At 42.7% G+C, this 20,120-nt stretch overlaps 2 protein-coding genes across 10 annotated transcripts in view; one reads left to right on the top strand and one right to left on the bottom strand.

Moving 5' to 3' along the window:
- Window positions 1-17,560, top strand: part of RECQL5 (RecQ like helicase 5) — a 50,283-nt gene extending 32,723 nt beyond the window's left edge. For 5 of the 6 annotated variants that reach the window (XM_028716893.2, XM_028716892.2, XM_028716897.2 and 2 more), the window contains 12 exons: window positions 805-1,032; window positions 3,881-3,977; window positions 6,047-6,083; window positions 7,867-7,925; window positions 8,467-8,540; window positions 9,788-9,881; window positions 11,440-11,574; window positions 11,943-12,583; window positions 13,271-13,346; window positions 14,133-14,384; window positions 14,980-15,052; window positions 15,604-17,560. In XM_028716893.2, the coding sequence (XP_028572726.2) occupies window positions 805-1,032; window positions 3,881-3,977; window positions 6,047-6,083; window positions 7,867-7,925; window positions 8,467-8,540; window positions 9,788-9,881; window positions 11,440-11,574; window positions 11,943-12,583; window positions 13,271-13,346; window positions 14,133-14,384; window positions 14,980-15,052; window positions 15,604-15,704 (1,867 nt within the window). In that variant the 3' untranslated portion in view covers window positions 15,705-17,560. The remainder of the gene's footprint in view (window positions 1-804; window positions 1,033-3,880; window positions 3,978-6,046; window positions 6,084-7,866; window positions 7,926-8,466; window positions 8,541-9,787; window positions 9,882-11,439; window positions 11,575-11,942; window positions 12,584-13,270; window positions 13,347-14,132; window positions 14,385-14,979; window positions 15,053-15,603) is intronic. The other variant, XM_028716896.2, reaches the window with a different exon arrangement.
- The window catches only part of LOC114590615 (unconventional myosin-XVB-like), a 75,558-nt gene continuing 69,884 nt past the window's right edge, over window positions 14,447-20,120 (bottom strand). For 3 of the 4 annotated variants that reach the window (XM_077924201.1, XM_028716884.2, XM_028716882.2), the window contains 2 exons: window positions 19,206-19,346; window positions 17,890-18,362 (listed from right to left, as the gene is read on the bottom strand). In XM_077924201.1, coding sequence (XP_077780327.1) covers window positions 18,303-18,362; window positions 19,206-19,346 — 201 coding nt within the window. In that variant the 3' untranslated portion in view covers window positions 17,890-18,302. Of the gene's footprint in view, window positions 14,850-17,889; window positions 18,363-19,205; window positions 19,347-20,120 lie in introns of those variants that run through there. The other variant, XM_077924200.1, reaches the window with a different exon arrangement.

Raw genomic sequence — 20,120 nt, 5'->3', positions numbered from 1 at the left:
ATTGCTGGCATTTTGGAGCGTCATAACTGCTAGCATACTTTCTGTTTAAAAGCGGGTAGGAGAGACTGTCAAGAAACCATTTGTGGCCACCAAGCCATGTGCTTGAATATTCTAAAATTAAAAACCAGCAAATTCCAGATTCAGGTAACCTAGAAACTTTGCTTTCTGAATTATTCCCATTGTGGCAGTGTGCCTTGATTCTGAGGTTATTTGACCACCATTATGACACCTCTCTAGGCTAGGGTTACCAGACGTCCCCAGTTTCCAGAGACAGTCCCCCGATTTGCAAATCTGTCCCCGGGAAATGTGGCAGCGGCAGCCTCAGCAGCCCGGAGTCAGTCTGGTAGCGCACTTGGCTCTGGTTGGCTTCAGGAGCTGCTCACTGCTGTGGCGCCTGCCATTTTTCCTCTCCGGAAGTCCCCATATGATATGTTTATACAATATGCATGTGTGCTTGGGCCCAGGGTGTTTTGCCTCACCATCCCCACTACTGACTTCCTGTTGCTACTCAGCTCCCCCCCCCCCCCCAAAAAAAAGTGTCCCCGGATTCATTGGAAAAAGATCTGGTAACCATACTCTAGGCTTGCTTAACCATCTAGGGCAGGCATAGGCAAACTCCAGCCCTCCAGATGTTTGAGACTACAATTCCAATCATCCCAGACTACTGGTCCTGTTAGCTAGGGGTGATGGGAATTGTAGTCCCAAACATCTGGAGGGCCAGAGTTTGCCTCTTCCTGACTTAGGACAAAGTCTCTTTGCTGCCCCTTTCCCTCAAAATGATACTATTCTGTCTTTGTCTCTTAGTTGTCGTCATGCCGCTATAGCCAACTATTTTGGAGATGCAGTTCCCCAGTGCAATAAGTGCTGTGATTACTGTAAGAATCCTCAAGTGGTGAAAAAGCACGTAGAGGCACTTGAACACACTGGCAGCGGCTGGAATAGAACCTGCATTGGACCCTCTGCTTCTTCTTGGAATGCCTTTGACCCAGACCTGTACGAAGGAGGCAGAAGAGGCATGGGTGGCTTCAGCAGGTATGGGTTTGCTTCCGACTCCAGCAGAAGTGAGTTCTGTTGACAATAGTAAGGATTTCTCCTCTTTTATCCCCTATGGCGGCTTCAGTTGTTTTGGGACTAGTAGTTTCCTCATACCTGAAGTCCCGCATCCCTCCCCGCTGCATACAAACTAAGCCAAGCGCCATGACTTCAGCAGCCACTGCGACTTCATGAATCAGCCAGAGGAATAGATAACTCCTTGAAGTGTAGCTGAGCCTGGGAGTTGATAGCTGGACTTAGTAGAACCAACAGAAAATACAGTGGTACCTCGGGTTACATAGGCTTCAGGTTACAGACTCCACTAACCCAGAAATAGTACCTCAGGTTAAGAACTTTGCTTCAGGATGAGAACAGAAATTGTGTGGCGGTGGCGCGGCAGCAGTGGGAGGCCCCATTAGCTAAAGTGGTACCTCAGGTTAAGATCAGTTTCAGGTTAAGAACAGACCTCCAGAACGAATTAAGTACGTAACCAGAGGTACCACTGTAGGTTTAAAAGAAAACACTGGTTAAAAATATGGCATAAATGCCTTTATGTCGTGATGCAGCCAGGGGTTAACAAATATGGTTGTTCTTACTGGCCAGCCAACAATTTGTTGTCGCAGGCTCACCCTCAAGCGGCAAGGTCTTGTATCTGACCTCATGTTTTGACTCCAAACGGAGGCAGGAGGAAATCTCCTCTTTCTCCAGCAATGAAGTTGGAGAAGGAGGTCAGAAAGCAGTTGATGGCTGAAGGATTGGCAGCAGGGAGAGGGGAGGTGCGACGACAGAGCCTTCCTCTTCCTATGAGCTTGATGGAAGAGCAAGCCAAATCACTCGTGCCTCTCCTGGCAAGCACAGAGCCAGAACACATCCAAGGCTTTGGCTGAATATTAGGGCTGGAAGGAAGTAGGGGGTCATCCATTCTGTCCTTTAGCACTAGGTTTGGAGGAAGCCTCAGACTTGTCTCGCTTATCAAAGCCCAGCTCTCATCTCATCATGGTCAGGGAGATTTTCAGTGAGACCGTGTGAGTCAGTAAAAGTGTGAAATTAGACCTTGGTGTTTTCAGCTGTTCCACCCTGTTCTGTATTGATACAACAGAGAGCAGTAGCTTCTGGCAAAATGTTGTGCTTTCTAAAGGTAAAGGTAAAGGTACCCCTGCCCGTACGGGCCAGTCTTGACAGACTCTAGGGTTGTGCGCCCATCTCACTCAAGAGGCCGGGGGCCAGCGCTGTCCGGAGACACTTCCGGGTCACGTGGCCAGCGTGACATCGCTGCTCTGGCGAGCCAGAGCCGCACACGGAAACGCCGTTTACCTTCCCGCTAGTAAGCGGTCCCTATTTATCTACTTGCACCCGGAGGTGCTTTCGAACTGCTAGGTTGGCAGGCGCTGGGACCGAGCAACGGGAGCGCACCCCGCCGCGGGGATTCGAACCGCCGACCTGACGATCGGCAAGCCCTAGGCGCTGAGGCTTTTACCCACAGCGCCACCCGTGTCCCTGTTGTGCTTTCTAATCCCTCTTAAAGGAGGGATGGGGGCACCCCGGGAAGAGAAAGAGAATGATTGCCCGTGCTGTAAGAAGCAGGTCACTGTCCTCTTTAGCTTCCAAGTGCCCCAGACATTCATCTCTTGCCCTGGTGCCTCTGATTATCCTCCAGAAAGTGCTCACAGCAGCATGCCTGGGGGTTTTTCAGAAGAATTTGACTAGTGACCGTAAGCAAATGACTCACTGATTTCAATGGGAAAGTTAAGTGTATGTTCAGCACCACTCTCCCATTGCGAACAAGATCTGAAAGTGCTTAATTTTGGCTAGATTGGCCTTTGTTCTGTTTCGTGACCTGCGTTTTGTTCTGGTATGCAGCAGAAAGATTAAAACCAAATGTTAAGTTGCCATTTTTCTTTTACTTCCCGGTTAAATGAAATAGTTTGCACTATATCCTTTCTCTTTTGTTATCACCTGATCATTGCATGCGGTTAACATCTGTACTTCTTGTGAAACAAAGATAAACCAGCCATATATTTCACCTTTTGTAATTCAATTTTCTGCTCTACTTGCATATCTTGCATAAACTCATCTGTAAATGTATTCTTTTTATGCAGGGTGGTCTTTAAAGGAAAGTGATCACTTTTAAGTAGTTAAAAGCTTTGGAACTTTAAAAGTGACTTATTATTTAACACATACGTTTCTGATGCTAACAATTCATAAATGAACCAGCTTCAGTCTAGAGCAGTGTTTCCCAACCTTGGGCCTCCAGCTGTTTTTGGACTACAACTCCCATCATCCCTAGCTAGCAAGACCAGTGGTCAGGGATGATGGGAATTGTAGTTCAAAAACAGCTGGAGGCCCAAGGTTGGGAAACACTCGTCTAGAGAGGGTTTGCATGAGTGGAAAAACACTTGTGCCCTGTCAAATTCCTCTGATTTCCCTGTCTCATTGTAGCTCTTCTGCCCCTTCCGATGCCAGACCAGAGAGGGTCTTCTGGCCTCCAGGAGCATATTCTGGGGGGGCACAGGGGACAGTAGTGGGGAGCTGGGAAGACCCTGTTGTCCAAGTGAGTTCAACTCAATCTTCTCTGAATTCAACCGATAAGACACATGGCAAGAGGAACATAGAAGTCCGTGTCGGTTATGAGGAAATGATCAGTTCTGGATTGATTTATTTGAGAGAAAATCTGGAAATGTGACAGTCTCACCCTGGAATGAAATCTGACTGGGACTCGGGCCCACAATCCTCTGGGATATTGTGATGTATTTGCTAGATCAAATTTCCTTGATGCCAGTATAATGTTTGAAGTAATTCTGGGCAACCTTCCTGTTCAGTTTCCAACTGTTTCCGGGTTATTGTTCAGATATGATGAAGACAGCGGGAGTGTGGCTGAAACGAATGAGGACCATCAGAAAAGGGAATGGAATAACTTTTATAAGAGGCAGATGAGTCTGCGCAAGGTAAGTTGGTAACTTCCTCGCAGGAGACGGGTACTATCTCGACGGGTGGGAAAAGGGTAAGTAACAGCGGAATCCTATATGTGCTTACTCAGAAGTAAGCCTCACTGAGTTCAGCGTGACTTATTCACAGGTAAGCGGGTATAGGATTGCAGCCTAAGTGTTACTGATTCAAGCCATGAGGTCTTTATTGTGTTCTTATGTTAATATGTGAGAAATCATTCACACATTAAAGAACTTACCTTGCTCTGACATTTCTTTGTTAGTTAGAGAATAGTACCTTTATCTTTCAATTTTTATGATGCTTTACCACAGGTTGCTTAATGAGGAGAGCTCTTAAAGTGGCCTTTTTGTGCATATCTCTGTGTGCGCTTTCTTTCTGTCTCCAAGCATTTTCTTGGTTGAATTCCCCACCCTTCCTATGTGACTAGAATACAGTCCCATTCAGTCTTGAAACCAAACCCTATCTGTGCAGATTAGGGACTTCGGGATGGAAAGTGGATGGCTTTTCTTGGTGTCTGATTTTCACACAGAAAAAAAGAACTCCTGGGCTAAATCACTGCCTTAAATGAAGGCTCCTTCTAAGACTTAACTAGTAACTCTAATGCTATTTTTAAAAGCCAACCATTCCTTGTTATGCATTGCAGCTGCAGATTATAAAATGACATTTTTAAATACAAGAAAATGTAAAATTGCACTGTATTATAGAAGAAAACATAGAGATGAGGCAATTAATAGAGGCAACTCTAATTATTTGCTCAAACCAGCATGGAAGAAAATGAATGACCCAATGTTTTATCCCATGGATCATTTTGTTTCTGCTTTTATGTCTTTAAAATGCAAGGTGCATACAGTATATGTGTGCAGCCCACCCATGCAATCAGTATATGTGCACGCATACACATACAGACTTACACACCCATCCTCTCATGCTGCCCCGCATATTTTTTGCTTTATTCCCTTTTGATTAGTCCAGTTGTTAAAAGAAGGTAGCAATTTTATTTATTCAGTCTACAAATATGAGAAATGTCATAAAATAAGCCATTAAGGTAAAGGCAAAGGTACCCCTGCCCGTACGGGCCAGTCTTGACAGACTCTAGGGTTGTGCGCCCATCTCACTCAAGAGGCCGGGGGCCAGTGCTGTCCGGAGACACTTCCGGGTCACGTGGCCAGCGTGACAAAGCTGCATCTGGCGAGCCAGAGCCGCACACGGAAACGCCGTTTACCTTCCCGCCAGTAAGCGGTCCCTATTTATCTACTTGCACCCGGGGGTGCTTTCGAACTGCTAGGTTGGCAGGCGCTGGGACCGAACGACGGGAGCGCATCCCGCTGCGGGGATTCGAACTGCCGACCTTTCGATCGGCAAGCCCTAGGCGCTGAGGCTTTTACCCACAGTGCCACCCGCGTCCCTAAATAAGCCATTACTATACATCTAATCTTAAATCTCAAAACAGTGTGAAACCACCTGCTGAATGGGGAGGTATTGTGTTTCTCCTACAATATTCAGTAAATGAATTCCACTTCTTAAAATTACCTTCCCGCTGTCTTTTTTCTTTTAAATCAGGTTAATTTTGCCATTAAGGCAAATGCCCAGGTTTTATTAATCCATTCTTCTATTGTTGGCAGTCGTTATGTACTAGCATATAATATTCGTGCTGCTTTCAGCGTGTATAAGACTAAATTTATTATGTTTATTTTTTACTGTACTTTCCATATAATTCAATGAAAAAACAAAATTCCAGATCCATTGGGATATCATTGTAATTCCTGTTATTGAGCTCTTAATATTTTTTTTAGAAATGGCATTCCCACTGTATGTGGTGAAAGTCCCCCATTCCTTTTATAATGTTTCCAGTGCTTACTTAGATTGTTCCAATTTATTATCGACTCACGACGTTTAACAAAGCCTTAGCAAGCTTTGGCTCAGACTAAAAATTGTTGCGTAAATGTGGAAGGTCTTTTGTGTAAAAAAAACCTCAGATTCTGAATCTAGTCCTGTGTTCCAGCCTATACTTTTAAATACGTTTTTCCTGGTTTATGTCATTGAATTTTCTCTCTTACATTTCTTTCAGGGCCAGGAACCTGAAAAAGACAACTTTGTCCCTCCAGGTAAATTTCTGCATTACTTCATAGATCAGATGCTTCAGACAAAACATTTATGGTTCTTTCTGGGGATTTTACAGTGACTAAAGTTACTATTTATACAGTATAGCACTACCTGTATATGAAGCTAAAGAGCTCAGGAGTTAATGCTTGACCCAAAGTTAAGTGTGGCCCACAATGATGAGCTTATTGCCAGAAAAATTGGGCTTAAACTTGACTGTAGCAAAAATAGTTGGAGAGATTGCTATCTGCCCAAATCAATTTCTTACTTCTGTTTCCCATTTCACATGAAAATTATGGGTGTATCAAACCCAATACTACAGTTAATTTACATATTTCAGCCAGTTGCTGATGAACCGAATGGGTTGCGATGAGATGGGTTGGGTTATGACCCTCTTCACATGACGGAGGCAGGGAAGCAAAGAACTCTGGGAGACATTTCAAGGACTTTACTCAATCTTCTTTGTGGTTCCAAAAAAAAACAGGGGGGCCACAAGAAGCGGAGGCCTGGGTTGGATCTCATATTCCTCAATCACTGGGTCATTTTCAAGAAGTTCAAGATAGAGTCTCATATTTATTAAGTGGAGGCCTGGGTTGGATCTCATATTCCTCAATCTCTGGGTCATTTTCAAGAAGTTCAAGATAGAGTCTCATATTTATTAATAATGGTATTGGAAATGGATACAATCAGAAAGACTCCCACTACAGCGTATCCATTCCTTCTAAACAAACTAAGGAAAATCCCCAGAACACTAAACAGGTTCACACAGTCCATGCTAAAGGATAGAAGGAAAAAGTAGGGAAACTGACCCCAACCTCATCTCCACTATAATTCTCCTGACCCAACAACCACTATTCCACTATGCATCCCAAAGCATCCAAGTAAGGGCCTGGCAAGCCAAAGGCCTACACCGCCTAACTGATTTTAACAAAAAAGACCTTGAGCTTGTTTGGAGGCTCTGGCAGAGGAGCGCAGCTATTGTATACCCTTGACCAAAGAATGGTATACTCCTTCTGTATGAGATGGTTGTCGTCTTCCATTTATGCACATGGAGCAATGAAGGAGACACCCGCCTAGCCAGCCAGAGAAGCCGAATCAACCCTGGCGATCGATGGGGTGACAGATGTCGCAGCCAGATCGCCCTCACATCCCACTTTTACAAAAATGGCAACCAAATACAGTGCCACCTGCTCAGTAGTGGGTTTATTAGCCCTCCCTCCAAGAAGATTCTCACAAGGGTGTCTAATTGACCAGGAATCTTATAAGGGGATAAATTAAATGTTCTCTGACTCCTTGATAGAGTTTACAGTAGAAAAACACATAAAAGGCTGGTTCCATCTCTAAATGATGGCAAGGATAGCACCTGTCCTTGAATAATACTTGAGAAAATCTGCTATCTAGGATTTTGGAGATACAGTGGTACCTCAGGTTAAGAACTTAATTTGTTCTGGAGGTCCGTTCTTAACCTGAAGCACCACTGTAGCTAATGGGGCCTCCCACTGCTGCCGCGCCACCAGAGCACAATTTCTGTTCTCATCCTGAAGCAAAGTTCTTAACCTGAAGCACTATTTCTGGGTTAGCGGAGTCTGTAACCTGAAGCGTATGCAACCCGAGGTACCACTGTGTTAAAACATGTAAAAAAAAAAACCTTCTAAAAAATACTATCACCACAATGGATACTTGTCTAATTTATTATTTTAAATGGCTATATCCTTCATGTACCCACTCATCTACTGCAAGAGGTAAGGCAACATGTCAGAAAATGTTTGTGTATCTGTCTCATTGTAGATGCTGATTGTCCCTTGAAGGATGCAGCCAGCAGAAAAATAGCTAAAATCACAGTGAAGGTAAGAAGGGGCTGTGATTACTTACACCAAGCTCCTTTCCCCTCCCCACCTGGGTTACGACATGGGCGTGAGAAATAACTGGCAAGAAAATAGCACTGATGAAAATGGGATGAAGGCATAAAAGTGTGGTGTGGTGGAATGCCTTAAGAGAAGGATAGCATCTTGATCTATATTAGATTGTAGTATAGGAATGTAACTGGGGTATATTGTCCGGTTTCAGTTGGCAGGTTTTAGGAAGGCAAATAAATTGGAGAGGATGCAGAGACAACAGCAGATATTTATAGAGCAGCTGGGAAAAGATTACTCATGTCCATATAGTAGTGAAAGAAGGTTTGATTATTATTATTTATTAAATTTGTATACTTCCCTACCTCCAAAGATCTCAGGGAGATTCACAACAAGAAATTACAATACAAAAAAATGATACTGAGTATACTTTACATTATTTGTACTGTCCCAGAACTGCTGGTTAGAACAGATGATGCTTCACTTTCCTTCTGCAATCTGAAATTGGCTCCCATCTCTTCTCCTTCAATTTTAGGCTAGAGAACACTGTCTGAACATGCTGAAAGAAGCACTGAGCAACAACCGGGAAGCAGCTCTAACAAGAGATGGGTAGGAAGTTATTATCTAGTCCGGGAGGAGCCCCATAGATCTCCGTAGGGCAAGCAGTGGGCATTTATGCAAGGCAGGGAATTTATGCAAGCCGGCGCATGGCACTAGGGGCTCGTGTGCACATATCGCCCATCCAGCCCTCCCTTCATGAGCTGTGCAAGCCTCCTATTCCCTGTAGTGGCTCATGTGCTTTCCATGTGCATACTTGTGCACATGCAGTGGTAGTGATGGGAAGCAAGGAAAAGAGGGCTCCTGCACATGCACCAGTGCTGGATCAAGTTATATACCTTAACCTAATTTTATATGTCACAGCCATTTGCAAAACGCAGTGTTGTGGTTTGAAATGCTTTCTCAGCCACCAGTAATCTTATACTTCAGGTTCCACTGTTTTAACATCTCATTCCCTCTCACTGCTTTTGGGAGCATGAGAAACAGGTGTCTGTTGTTCTGGGGTGGTTTTTAAAGGAACAATTTTCTATCATTTTATTAGTTGTGTTCTAGTAATGTGTTTCTACAGGGTGAGTCTTTTAAAAGAGGCCCCTTGGAACATGTGTACTCTGTATCCATGGGGCCTCTTTTAAAGGACTCACCCTGTTTATGTTCCAAAGTTGCACTGGGAAAGGTGTTTTTTCTTTCTTTTTTTTAAGGGGAGGCTATAAATAACTTCAGGTTTGTGGGGAAACTTGTAGAGCAAGTCGAGCACTTCAAGTTAAATGTCATACTTTAAATTAGAATCCAAAATTGTGTACTCCTACGGAAGACAATATTGTGTACTAAAGCCAAAATAACATTTTTAAAATCATTTCTTGCAATATTTTCTGAATAGGTTGAGGTGGGTGTGCAAAAATGAATCTTAACAGCTACAACCCTGTTTTTCTATGAAGCTTGCAATTCTCTTTAGTTCCCGCTAGATGGTGGTAATATACTGCACAAACTTATTATTTTGAAACCACAGAGGAGGTTGTGATACTTCATTGATAACTGTAGAAATACCTTCATAAAAGAGTAAAAATAATCCAGAGGGGGGAAATATGCTCTTAGACCCCTGTCTTCTGCCCTGCCTCCCAACTGCACACACAAACACCACATTAACCATAAGTTTCCACCAATATTTCTGCACCGAGATTTTAATTGTTAGTGCTCCAGCCTTTCTTCCATAGTAACGGACCTGACAGGTGTTGGAGAACTTCCTCTGTTATTGGAGAAATATGTCCCACTGCAATTGATCAAACTGTCTTGTGTTTCAGCTCAGATGTTCTAGAACATGCTGTGGAAATGGAGTATGAAGCTTTCCAGGCCAGTAAAATGGCAAACCTGTACAAGGCGACTGTTTTAAAGAAGGTAAGAAATAGTTGATAGCTTTAAGGGGCTTCATTTGATCTCCCTGATGTGTTGGTTTCTCAAATATGCAACTCTGCTAGAGAAAATGGCTAGGTATTTTGTGTGTGTGTACTATGGAGAAAACACTGCTTACTCCATCTTTTCCCATTGCTGTCTTAGAAGAGGGTGTTTGGGCAGACCCTTAATTTCTGCAGGCTGGAACTCAACTCAAGCAAAGCTCAGATGCGTAGTTTGGAGAATATGCCAGTAGTTTTGACAATACATCATTCTGAAAGCATTTTGTTTGTTTTTCTAATGAGCAGTGGGTTTTGAAACTATACAGTTCTGCAGGCTTCATGTAATTCTGTGTTGCTTATCGAGAAATACAAATGGGCTCTAATTCATGGCCTGCTTTCCACTGATGGTGGTAATTCTAAACCATTTGAGTTATTGTCTTGACCTTCCAGATGTATAAATCCATACTTTGAGTGGCTTTAAGCATTACAGAAAAGTGCATTGCTCCAGCTGCCTAATATACAATCACTTCTGCCTTGTCTTGGCAGTGCTCAGCTAACATCTGCAGCAGCTTTTTGTACACCGCTTAGAGATATCAAAAAATATATTAAGCAGTATAGAAATTACCGTACTTTTCCATGTATAAGACTAGGTTTGTGGTTTTTTTAGTAAAAAAGAATGTTTAAAAGGGGCGGTAGTCTTATACATGGGGGCAATCTCCCCCCATTTTCTTAATTTTGAGTCCCTCCAAATAGGGGGCGTGTTATACACGGAAAAATACGGTAAACAATCAGTCAACTTAGTGCCAGAGTGAGGATCTGGTTCTGGCAGCCTGGCTCTTCCATTCCCTCCACCTCAACAAAGTCAACAAACTTTGGCTGCAGCTCATGCTTAGTGCAGAGAGAGCTTAACTAGAGCCCCAGTTTGGATCAAACGCTAAGCCAAACTTTGGCTTAGCTTAGTGCAGCAGTGAAAAGGACCAGGAAGGAACAAAGCGGCTGCCAGCTCCTCTCTGGGAAATTGCACAAAACAAATAAAATACTGTGAAAATCCCTGAAACAAGAAGTAATCAACTAGAAATATTATCTTGTGGAAATCACCTAAATAATAAAAATCAAAAAACTTAAGGGAAAAAATTAGAAATACCTAAAATAGAACAAAGCCTTAACGGGATGCCGGCTACAAACCTCGTTTCACTGAACTACTCAGTTTCCTCAGAAGGAAATAGAAAAATCATAAACTTTAAATTTCCAAAATTCAGACAAGGGTAGAACCCCCAAAATTCTGACGTATTGTAATCCTGGCTCGACCAAGTAGCTGAAGTAAATAAACAATAGCAACCCTAATTGAAGTTCATCCAAGCTTGAATGTTACAAGAATGGACCCTATGCTGTATTAAGGCATTCCTGGTCACTTAGAGAATTAAGGGTGGTGCAAATTCCGCATTAATTAGTTTGGACAAGAAGAGCAGAATTTGTGAACCCTGTCCTTGCTTTGTGTTGCAAAAAATGCTGTGCGTAAGAGAGCTTATCAAGACAACTTTCCCCTTTCTTGTTACATAAAGGTAACCGAAATTAACAAGGCTTCCAAAGATGGGGAGCTGTATTCCACCCTTGGAGTCAATGGCAGTTCCAAGTTGAAGACTGAACCAGTGGCAACAGCTGATGATGGCTTCATCCCCGCATCCAAGGTGAATACGGTAAGTGCAAATAGGCACTATTAGAACCTTAAATAGCATTCTCTCTCTCTCTCTCTCTCTCTCTCTCTCTCTCTCTCTCTATATATATATATATATATATATATTAAAGTGATTTTGCAGCAGCAACCTGTGTCCTGGCGTCTATGAGGTTTCCATTTTCATAATTTCTTTTTATGTGGGCTTCCAGCAATCTTCTTTTCCCTGTCCCATTGCTTTTAATTTTTTCTCTATGGATAACATTAAGGTGTGAGGTGGTCTTTGAGTTTAAGGCGCATCTACAGTTTGCCTGGACTAGGATTTGATTTCCAAGACAGATAGGCAAAAACTAGCCCTCTAGCTACCTCTCATCTCATTTCTTTCTAATGTAGTTCAAACCCAAGAGGGTGGGGATTGGATTTCGGAAGTCATCTGATGTATTCCAATCTGCTTCAGAAGTTCTGGCTGCCAAGGGAGATGATGGAGTTAAGCCTCTGAAGGAGGACATTAACCAGAAGGGAAGCCACCACTGTGACCCTGAGCCTATGGACATTAATGGCACACTTGAGAGACAGGCAAAAGTGGCTGAAGAAGTTTGCCAAAATGCCGAGGAGGTTCCTGAGAAGAAGGGGCAGCAAAGCACCCCTGATGCTATAGCCTGCTTGGGAGTTAGTCCCACCAAGAAGGGCAAACCCAGTAAGAAACAGCTGCTGTTGGCAGAAGCAGCTAGGAAAGACTCTCAGAAGATATCGAAATTCTTCTCCATCCCCAAAGCAGGGTCCTTGGCGTCAGCGCTTGATTTGGCAGAAGAGAACAACTGCTACCATGATGAACTACCTCAGTTTCCTTCCCAAAGAACATGTGACGAGAAAGCAGAATCTCAGGAAACTGAAATGGTCTCCAAAGAAGAACAAGCTAGCAGATCCTATGTAGAAGAGGAAGAATCAGAAAAAGCAGGAGAAGGTCTGACCCTTAGAATTCCTAGCTCAGGAACAGAATCCTCATGTTCAGGAACAACCTTTGGAAAACCGAGGTGAGGGGTATATTTCCTTGTTGTTGCTCTTCCCTAGCCTCCTAACTGATACCCACCCAATTCCCAATTGGTAGAAGGTTAGAAGAAAAGTGATTATTCATAGCTGTTCCTTCACAATTGTATTTAAGACTCAGGCTGAAGGCAGCCGTTGAATTGACATACCTCTGATCTGGCAAAGGCTTTTAGAACAGAAGCAAAGGTGTCTGGGCTGTAAATCGGGAGGATGGTTAGAACTGAGTTTGGAGTTGCAGAAGCAGACCTGAGTCGGGCATTCCATGGGTGTTAACTATCTGTAACTAATTTCCATAATAATAATAATAATAATAATAATGCTATTTGAGTAAAATCTTTCTAAACAGCAAATGGATGATAAGTATGCTTGGATTGCTTAAATTCACAGAATTCTCAGCTGAATCAGTCCTTAAAATATATTTCAAATATTAATTAGGCTGTGCTTTTAAAATTCAGGTGGTTACAGATGTTTTGTGGATGGCATCTGTGTCTGTTGCAGGAGCTGCTAATAGAATTTGTCAGTTTTAAAAATCAGGGCCCCAACTCTATTTTTTTATTTCCGTAGCTCACCTGTTGAAAACCACATGTCAAGACTGTTGTTTTTACTGCTTCCTTTGAATACCATAAATACACCATCCTTGAACAAAGTATCTGATTGTTCCTATCCCCCCACAGAGTTAAGCCTTTCATTGAAGATGGAATGACAAACAGTTGTCGAAACCATAATGGAAAGAGACCAGGGTCAGCTGAGGTGATACTTCATTACTATTATTAAATCCCCTTCTCTCTCTTGCATAGGAGCAGACACAAAAACATCCCTGAGATACAGGCGAAGCATGCTTTGCAGGAACTTATGGTGGGAAAGCTCAATCAGACCTTAGGATGGGACTAAGGTGTGGCCATTGGAATATGCATGCATGGTTAATATTACTGGGGTAGCAGGAAGAGTGGTCCCCATTTGGCATGTGTTGGGCAAATCCCAGGAGGCCAGACAGGTTTGTTTGTTTGTTGTAAAAGAAACTGATTTACTTTGTTGTAAAGAATGTTGTGTCAACTTAAAGACTAACAAATATATTGTGGCATCAGATTTTGTGAGCTGGAGGCATTAGATGAATGAAGTGGTCACCTACATTCCAAGTATTAAGAGATGAAAGGTTTTTTGTTTTTTTAATGAGATGAAAAGGCTATGCAGAAGCCTATTTATACACAGAACACAAAGGGGGGAAAAGATTCAATCAGCAAGGGTGTGACCTGCTCCCAACTATGTGGGCCACTGGTAATGAATAGGCATAGCAAGATCAGTGACACAAAAATACCTGAAGAGGGACATTTACTTTCTTAAGTGAGCTAGCCACACACTGTTTCTTGAAGGTTTAAAGTATTTGGAAAGGATCTTTACCCCGTCCCTTGACATTAGGAAGGCACAAAGAAATAGAAGTCAGGAAACTCTGGTAGATTGCTGGCAGAGGCTATGTGTTCCCTGTTTCTCACAACATTCCTTTCATGAGTATTTGTTCCTCTCTTGTTCTCTCTCAAGGATCTGGAAAGCCCTTCTGGAAAGAGGCTACGGATGATGACCAAGTCTTCCATCACATTGCAATCAGAGGGGAAAGCTGATGGGCTGATGAAAAAGAAAGTCACGTTTGATCCCAATTTGTCGCAGGTTGATAAAGAAGGAACAACCAGAATCATCCAGCCAACTACAAAGGCATTGTCACTTAAGGAAACGGCAGACATTGTTGTAAAATACTTGACCCCTTTTTACAAAGGTGGCAAATTTGCTTCCAAGGTTGGTTATGAGCCATGTTGCTTTTTCCTCCTCTTGAAGGGGTGCCTAGTAGTGTTGTCTGTCCTATCTAACTGGCAGCATGGAGAGACCATTTCCACTGTATTGGCCAGTGTCTTGGGTCCCTTTTAGGGTGAGGGTAAACCATGTCTGGAAAGAGCAGGGTATATTACCCTTTCCTATAGCCAATGTTCAGTGAGCTAGATAGACAATATCAGAAAAAAATACTGGTGGGACAACAGCACTCTTATTCTGTGTTTGTTTTTAAATCGTGTGTGATGGTAATGAGAGCTTAAATACTTACATTGTGACTTTGTTCCTTAGGAACTTCTTGCAGATCAACAAGTTTCACTTATACAAGACATTGGTGTTTTTCTATTTCTAAGTGATTAGTTCATTAGGTCAGATACATGTCCTGGGTGCTGCACAACTGGAAGATGCTAGGTCCTACCATGTTGGTCTCGGCACCTAGTCGTTAGAATATGGGAAACGTTATAGGAGTACCAAGATGTCCCAGAGAGTACACAAAAGCAATCATATGTCAGTGAGGGTGAGAACCCTGTTATGCTCATTCTGTTTCTTCATCCCTAATTGGCAGGATTTGTTTAAAGGGTTTGCCCGGCACCTCTCTCACTTACTGGCTGCAGACAAGAGTCCTCTCCGTAAGACAGGTGAGTTATCAGGTGATGGCTGGGGAGGAATGTCTAGCTAGTGCCTTGTACCAGTAGATACTGGATCTAACACGAGTACAAAATGATCAGGCAGCCAGCTGTGTATGGTGGCTGGGGGGGGGGGGTAGGGTAAAATAATCTAATATGTGTAATTGAAGAAAATATTTGAAATATGCAAGTGGTGTATCTAAGGTATAGGAATTGGAAGGTGTATGTGGAATGTTATAAGACTGGTGTCAGCACATAGTTTTCATTCCTTAGCATCTCCTCGGTGTTTCGGTGGTAGATCATTTCATTCTCCCCGAGTCCCCTATTCTTTAAACAGCATTTGCCACTGGAATATTTTCATGGTTCAGAGCATTTGTGCAAATGTGCATGAGAGAGATGTAGTATCAAACTAACCTAATTTTGCTTGTGTGTTATTGGGAAGGGAGGTTTATGCAGATTCTTTTCTTCATAGATGGCTTGGAGACAAAGCTAAATGATACTATAGTTAACAGTGGTGAACAAGGTTGGGCATCAGTGTATTGTGTGTTCCTTTCTGTTTGTAGTAAAAGAAGAAGCACAGAGACTGATCAAGGAATTTTTCAAAACCCGTGACAAGTGTGAAAATGAGACAGACTGGCAGGAGCTAACCAGCTTGGAAACATGACACCTGAAAGGCACTGGTTTTCTCTGCTTCCTGTGGCTGCTGGACCCCAAGCACTTAAAGGAATCATCGTAGCTATGGGAGTGGGGTTGTGGTGGACCCAGTTAAGCACTGGCCTGGGGGAAAGGCCTTTGAGATGTTATCCTAGCTAGGTAAAGTCTGTTGTGCAGATGAAGTCACCAATTTTAAGTTACAAGGCTGCCCTGTGATACAGTCAACTTTGCTTGTTTTAGACATACCACGAGACACTAATTGATTCTTTTGCTGACTAGGAATCTTGCTGCTACCCAAGATTTCCCGCCTCAACCCCCAGTCCGTTACTATGTTTTTTTAATTAGCAGCAGCAACATCACTCAGAGTTGTCATGGAGTACATTTGCTTTGAAGAAGGCTTTCTCATTTTGATACAGTGGGAGGGAGTCTGGCAGAGCTGCTTTGCCCAGGTCCCTTTTGATTTGTGTTGTTTGTGCTGAAAAGTGTCTCCTTGCACTAGAGTTATTATTTTTTAAACTGTGCATATTGCAATAAGAATGAGAAGTGCTGCCAGGGACAACTCTCTCTGTCAGAAAGTAAATTTGGGGCCTAACTAAAGGTTGCATGAAATCAATCTACAGTATAATAAAATCCAGAAAGCTACCTCTTTAAACAGAGAGCAGCTGCTATGGGAAGCGGGTGATTTTGTAACGCCAGCAGGGCAGGGGAGGTTATTGGTGCCAGTTCCTGTCAGCTGTGTTATCCCAAATGACTCCACTCTCACATGAGGTTGTGAAATACATGTTTGCCAACTTCTATGCTCCCCATGGCCATCAGAGTTGTGTTACATACAAATGCATGTAACATGTAGTCAGACACTAATACAATTTTATTTTTCAGGAGAGAACAGTCTTCTTCAAGGCTTGAGGGCATGTCCTTGCTTACATAAGTTGAAGAGTTTTATATTTTGTGAAACCTCAGGGATAAATAGAGGCCATGGGGCAACCCTTCCCTCCCCGCCAAATTCTATTTGGTGGTTACTAGTGTTTATATTCTGTTTTTTGTTTGCAGTAAACAGTTGTATCCAGGAGCACCTCCTTCTGATGAAAAGGCCTAATACGTATTTCAGGAAAGTTGTTGCGATTGCAATGTATAATTGCATTTTTCTTTGTGCATATGGAATAAGTCTAAAGAAATCAGAGACCTTTGCAAATAGCTTATTACTGACATGTGATTCCAGGTAGGTTCACATTAGGGCTGCTTCACAAGCTCTGTGATGACAGGTGCGTTTGATGCACGGTAAGGAGTCCTGGACATTTGCACCTGCAGAAAACATGAGTGTGTTGCATGTGCAGAACTATGTTTTTCAGGTGTATATGCAAAATACTTTACAGGTTATAATATGAGATGTAGCCATTTGTATTAGCCACTTTGTATTGTCCATCAGGATGTTAAAAGAACCAGCCTTCCAAATATCACAGTTGACTGGGCAGAGGTGAGTCTGCACAGCAGAGTCTTTGGTATGAGGGCTGTGCAAGTATTCACTTAAAGCCATATTGCTGCATTGTGCCTCTCATGTCATCTTATCAGACTACTGTGACAAAACTGCCCAGGGGTTTTAGCAGGAAGATGCTGCTTTATTTATGTATAGTTCAAGTTCGACATAGACTGTAGATTCCCTGCTGGGATTATGGTTTTTTTACAATTGTATTTTCTTCTTCTGTGCCTTAGAGAAGCATTAACCTTTTCCTTTAGTGGAAACTCCCTAGACAAAGGTGGGCCTGGCAGAGGGACCCCCTTCTTAATAGCTTGCACTTGGGAGCTAGGGGTTTGTTACTTTAAAAGGTTCATGGTGAGCTGCTAATAAAATGAATGTTAAAGAGCTTACACTGCTTAATCTCATTATTTTTACCACTGGAAATCACACACAGGGGCCAGGGCAGTAGCTCATATACAAAGGAAGGATCTTCCTGCCCACCTTGGGAGAGGAAGAAGCAGCCGAGATAACATCACCCAGCCCCATACTGCTCTGACTCTTGTAAGAAAGAGTGGTAGGGGGGTTGATCAGCTGAGAGGCAAGCTCCCTGCCCCCCCCACAGCTGATCAAGCCCCTCCCCCTCCAGTTTGCATAAGGAATATTTGTACTGATGCTGCTCAGAGCACATATATGAACCACAATTAAACAAGCATCAAGGAGAGTCACGACAGCCATTGAGGACAGTAAAGGTAGAATGCCAGTGCTTTAATAATACCTGAACATCTAGGTAGTGTAAATTTGTCAGCGCCAGTAACGGTGAAAGTCAGCAATGCTTTGGGTAAACCTGGATCTGCTTTGAGCAAAACAAACTGTAAATACCCGTGTCCTTCCTTGAACTTCATTACATGTAATAAGAAGCATGTCTAGAACTGTTAAGCCAGTTTTGCTCTCTAGTAACTGAAAGGCTAAACGTGTGTGTTTTTTTAAAAAAAAACGCATCTGAATAAAGAGGGAAAATCTGCAGTGAGGTTGGGCTTAGGAGGCAGAGCAAGAACCAAGTTAACAGTGCTTACTTCAGATGCTTGTGATGAACAGAATTTGCATGAAGCTTTATGATTTCAGAGTTCAAAAAAAAGACATTTCTGCCACTCACTAAGCCTCAGATTCGGTTTCTTCTAGGATGATGGCAGTCGTGTGGTACAATGCTTTAGCCTGTCAAGATAGAAACTTCAATGAAACAAAAGTCCCTCATCTGCCATCTCTACTTCCTTCCCCCTCATTTTGAGAAATCGTTTCATTTTGTGCTTGCACCTCTACTTTCCAAAAGGAAGCCCACACCAACTAAAAAAATATTTTTAAGTGAGAGCCAGATGGAGCCTTCGTTTACTAAAGCTTGGTGTTCCTTGTGCCAGTATTTTTTAAAAAAACAACAAAAAAAATATCCAGTAGTCAAAAGCCTTGTAGTTAACTTGTTTTCCCATATGGCGGTCTTTCTCCTGCTTCAAAAGCAACGCTGTCCTGTGGTTCAGCTACACAGGTTGGCAGTAGCACCTCCAGGGAACCACGTGCAGGAACAGTGGGTTTAGTTCCAGATAAAGGACTCCTCACTATGCTCTTCCTGCAGGCCAGAGATGTACCCTATCCCCAAGCATACAGCATGAAAGGGGATGCTGCAGAACAGGCTTCCTGCCTTTAATCCCATGAGTTGTTGCTTTCTAGCAGCAGAACATACCTCTTTGTAGCATACCAGTCAGTGCCTTGGGGTAGCTAGAAATTCACTTGATTTTAACCTCTAGAAATAAGTTCTGCCAAGAGCCCTGAATGACTGGTTGTAGAAAGAGCAGGCTTCTATTATGGTGTATTGCACTAGGGGAATGCCACAAACCAGAAATAAGACTAATTTAAGGCCGTAGTATACTGCTAAACCCTAGTAAGATTCGGATCTCCCAACTGTGCTGTGTCTGTTTTTGTAAACTTGGTTACGGCCCAAAATGTGCAAAGCTAAAAATTACATCTGGATCTTTTAACTTAAGAGGCGACGACCAGGGATATTACCTGCTTCAATTCAAACCAAATCGTTTTGGGATCTGCTGCTGAGCCATAGTTAATTTCCAGGCCAGGAAGCCCAGATTCATTCATGGGGCGCAAAGTCCGCATCCTCTGTATCGTCGCCAGTGGAATGAGGCTGTGAAGGTTCTGGGTGAAGGGAGGGAAACTGCCGTTAGGACACGTATATTGCAGTGGAGGATCAAAAGCACCGCATGACTATTAAGAAAACCTTCTGGATCAGGTCAGTGACTCATCTCATGGCAGCGTCCTGTTCTCATAAGTAGCCAATCATATGAGAAGTTAATTCCTGTTATTTTGTCCACACGAGCTTTCGCATAATTTAATGCATGTTTCAAATTGCCTTTTAGGAGTCCTAATTCGACAGCAGTCCTCTGAACTGAGCAAATATTCATAGCAGAGTCTCCCTCCCCCTGAAACTGCCTTTTCAGGGACATTCTTTTCTCAAAATGTAAATCACTCTATACACCCATTTCATGATATTCCATAATGCAGCTGCAGGAATAGTAAAAAAAAGAACAACTTGAAAATTTTGTGGAAATTACTCTGTTCCATCATTCTCCACAATTATTCTTTATTGAAATTATTGTAAGTACTATTAAAATAATAAGGTTAATTCAGATTCTGTACGAAGCCTGCCAAAGCACACTTGGGTAATGCTCACTGTGGGTAGCTATGACATTTACATGCTGATTACTATATTCAGCCCAATCACATGGAAACTCACTGATTTGTTTAAAAACGAGGATTATTGTGACATCTTGAAAGCTAAAGAAGCTTTCATGGACCAGAGCCCACGTTATGAGATACATAAAGGGTTCTTACTGTTAAGTTTATGAAACAGATGAACATTTCAGAAAAGTTAAACTAGATACAACTGTATGAATTTTCTTTTTTTTACGT

This window comes from Podarcis muralis, chromosome 2 (assembly GCF_964188315.1).
Source record: "Podarcis muralis chromosome 2, rPodMur119.hap1.1, whole genome shotgun sequence".
In the NCBI taxonomy this organism is placed as follows: Eukaryota; Metazoa; Chordata; class Lepidosauria; order Squamata; family Lacertidae; genus Podarcis; species Podarcis muralis.
This window is presented reverse-complemented; position numbering and strand designations above follow the sequence as displayed.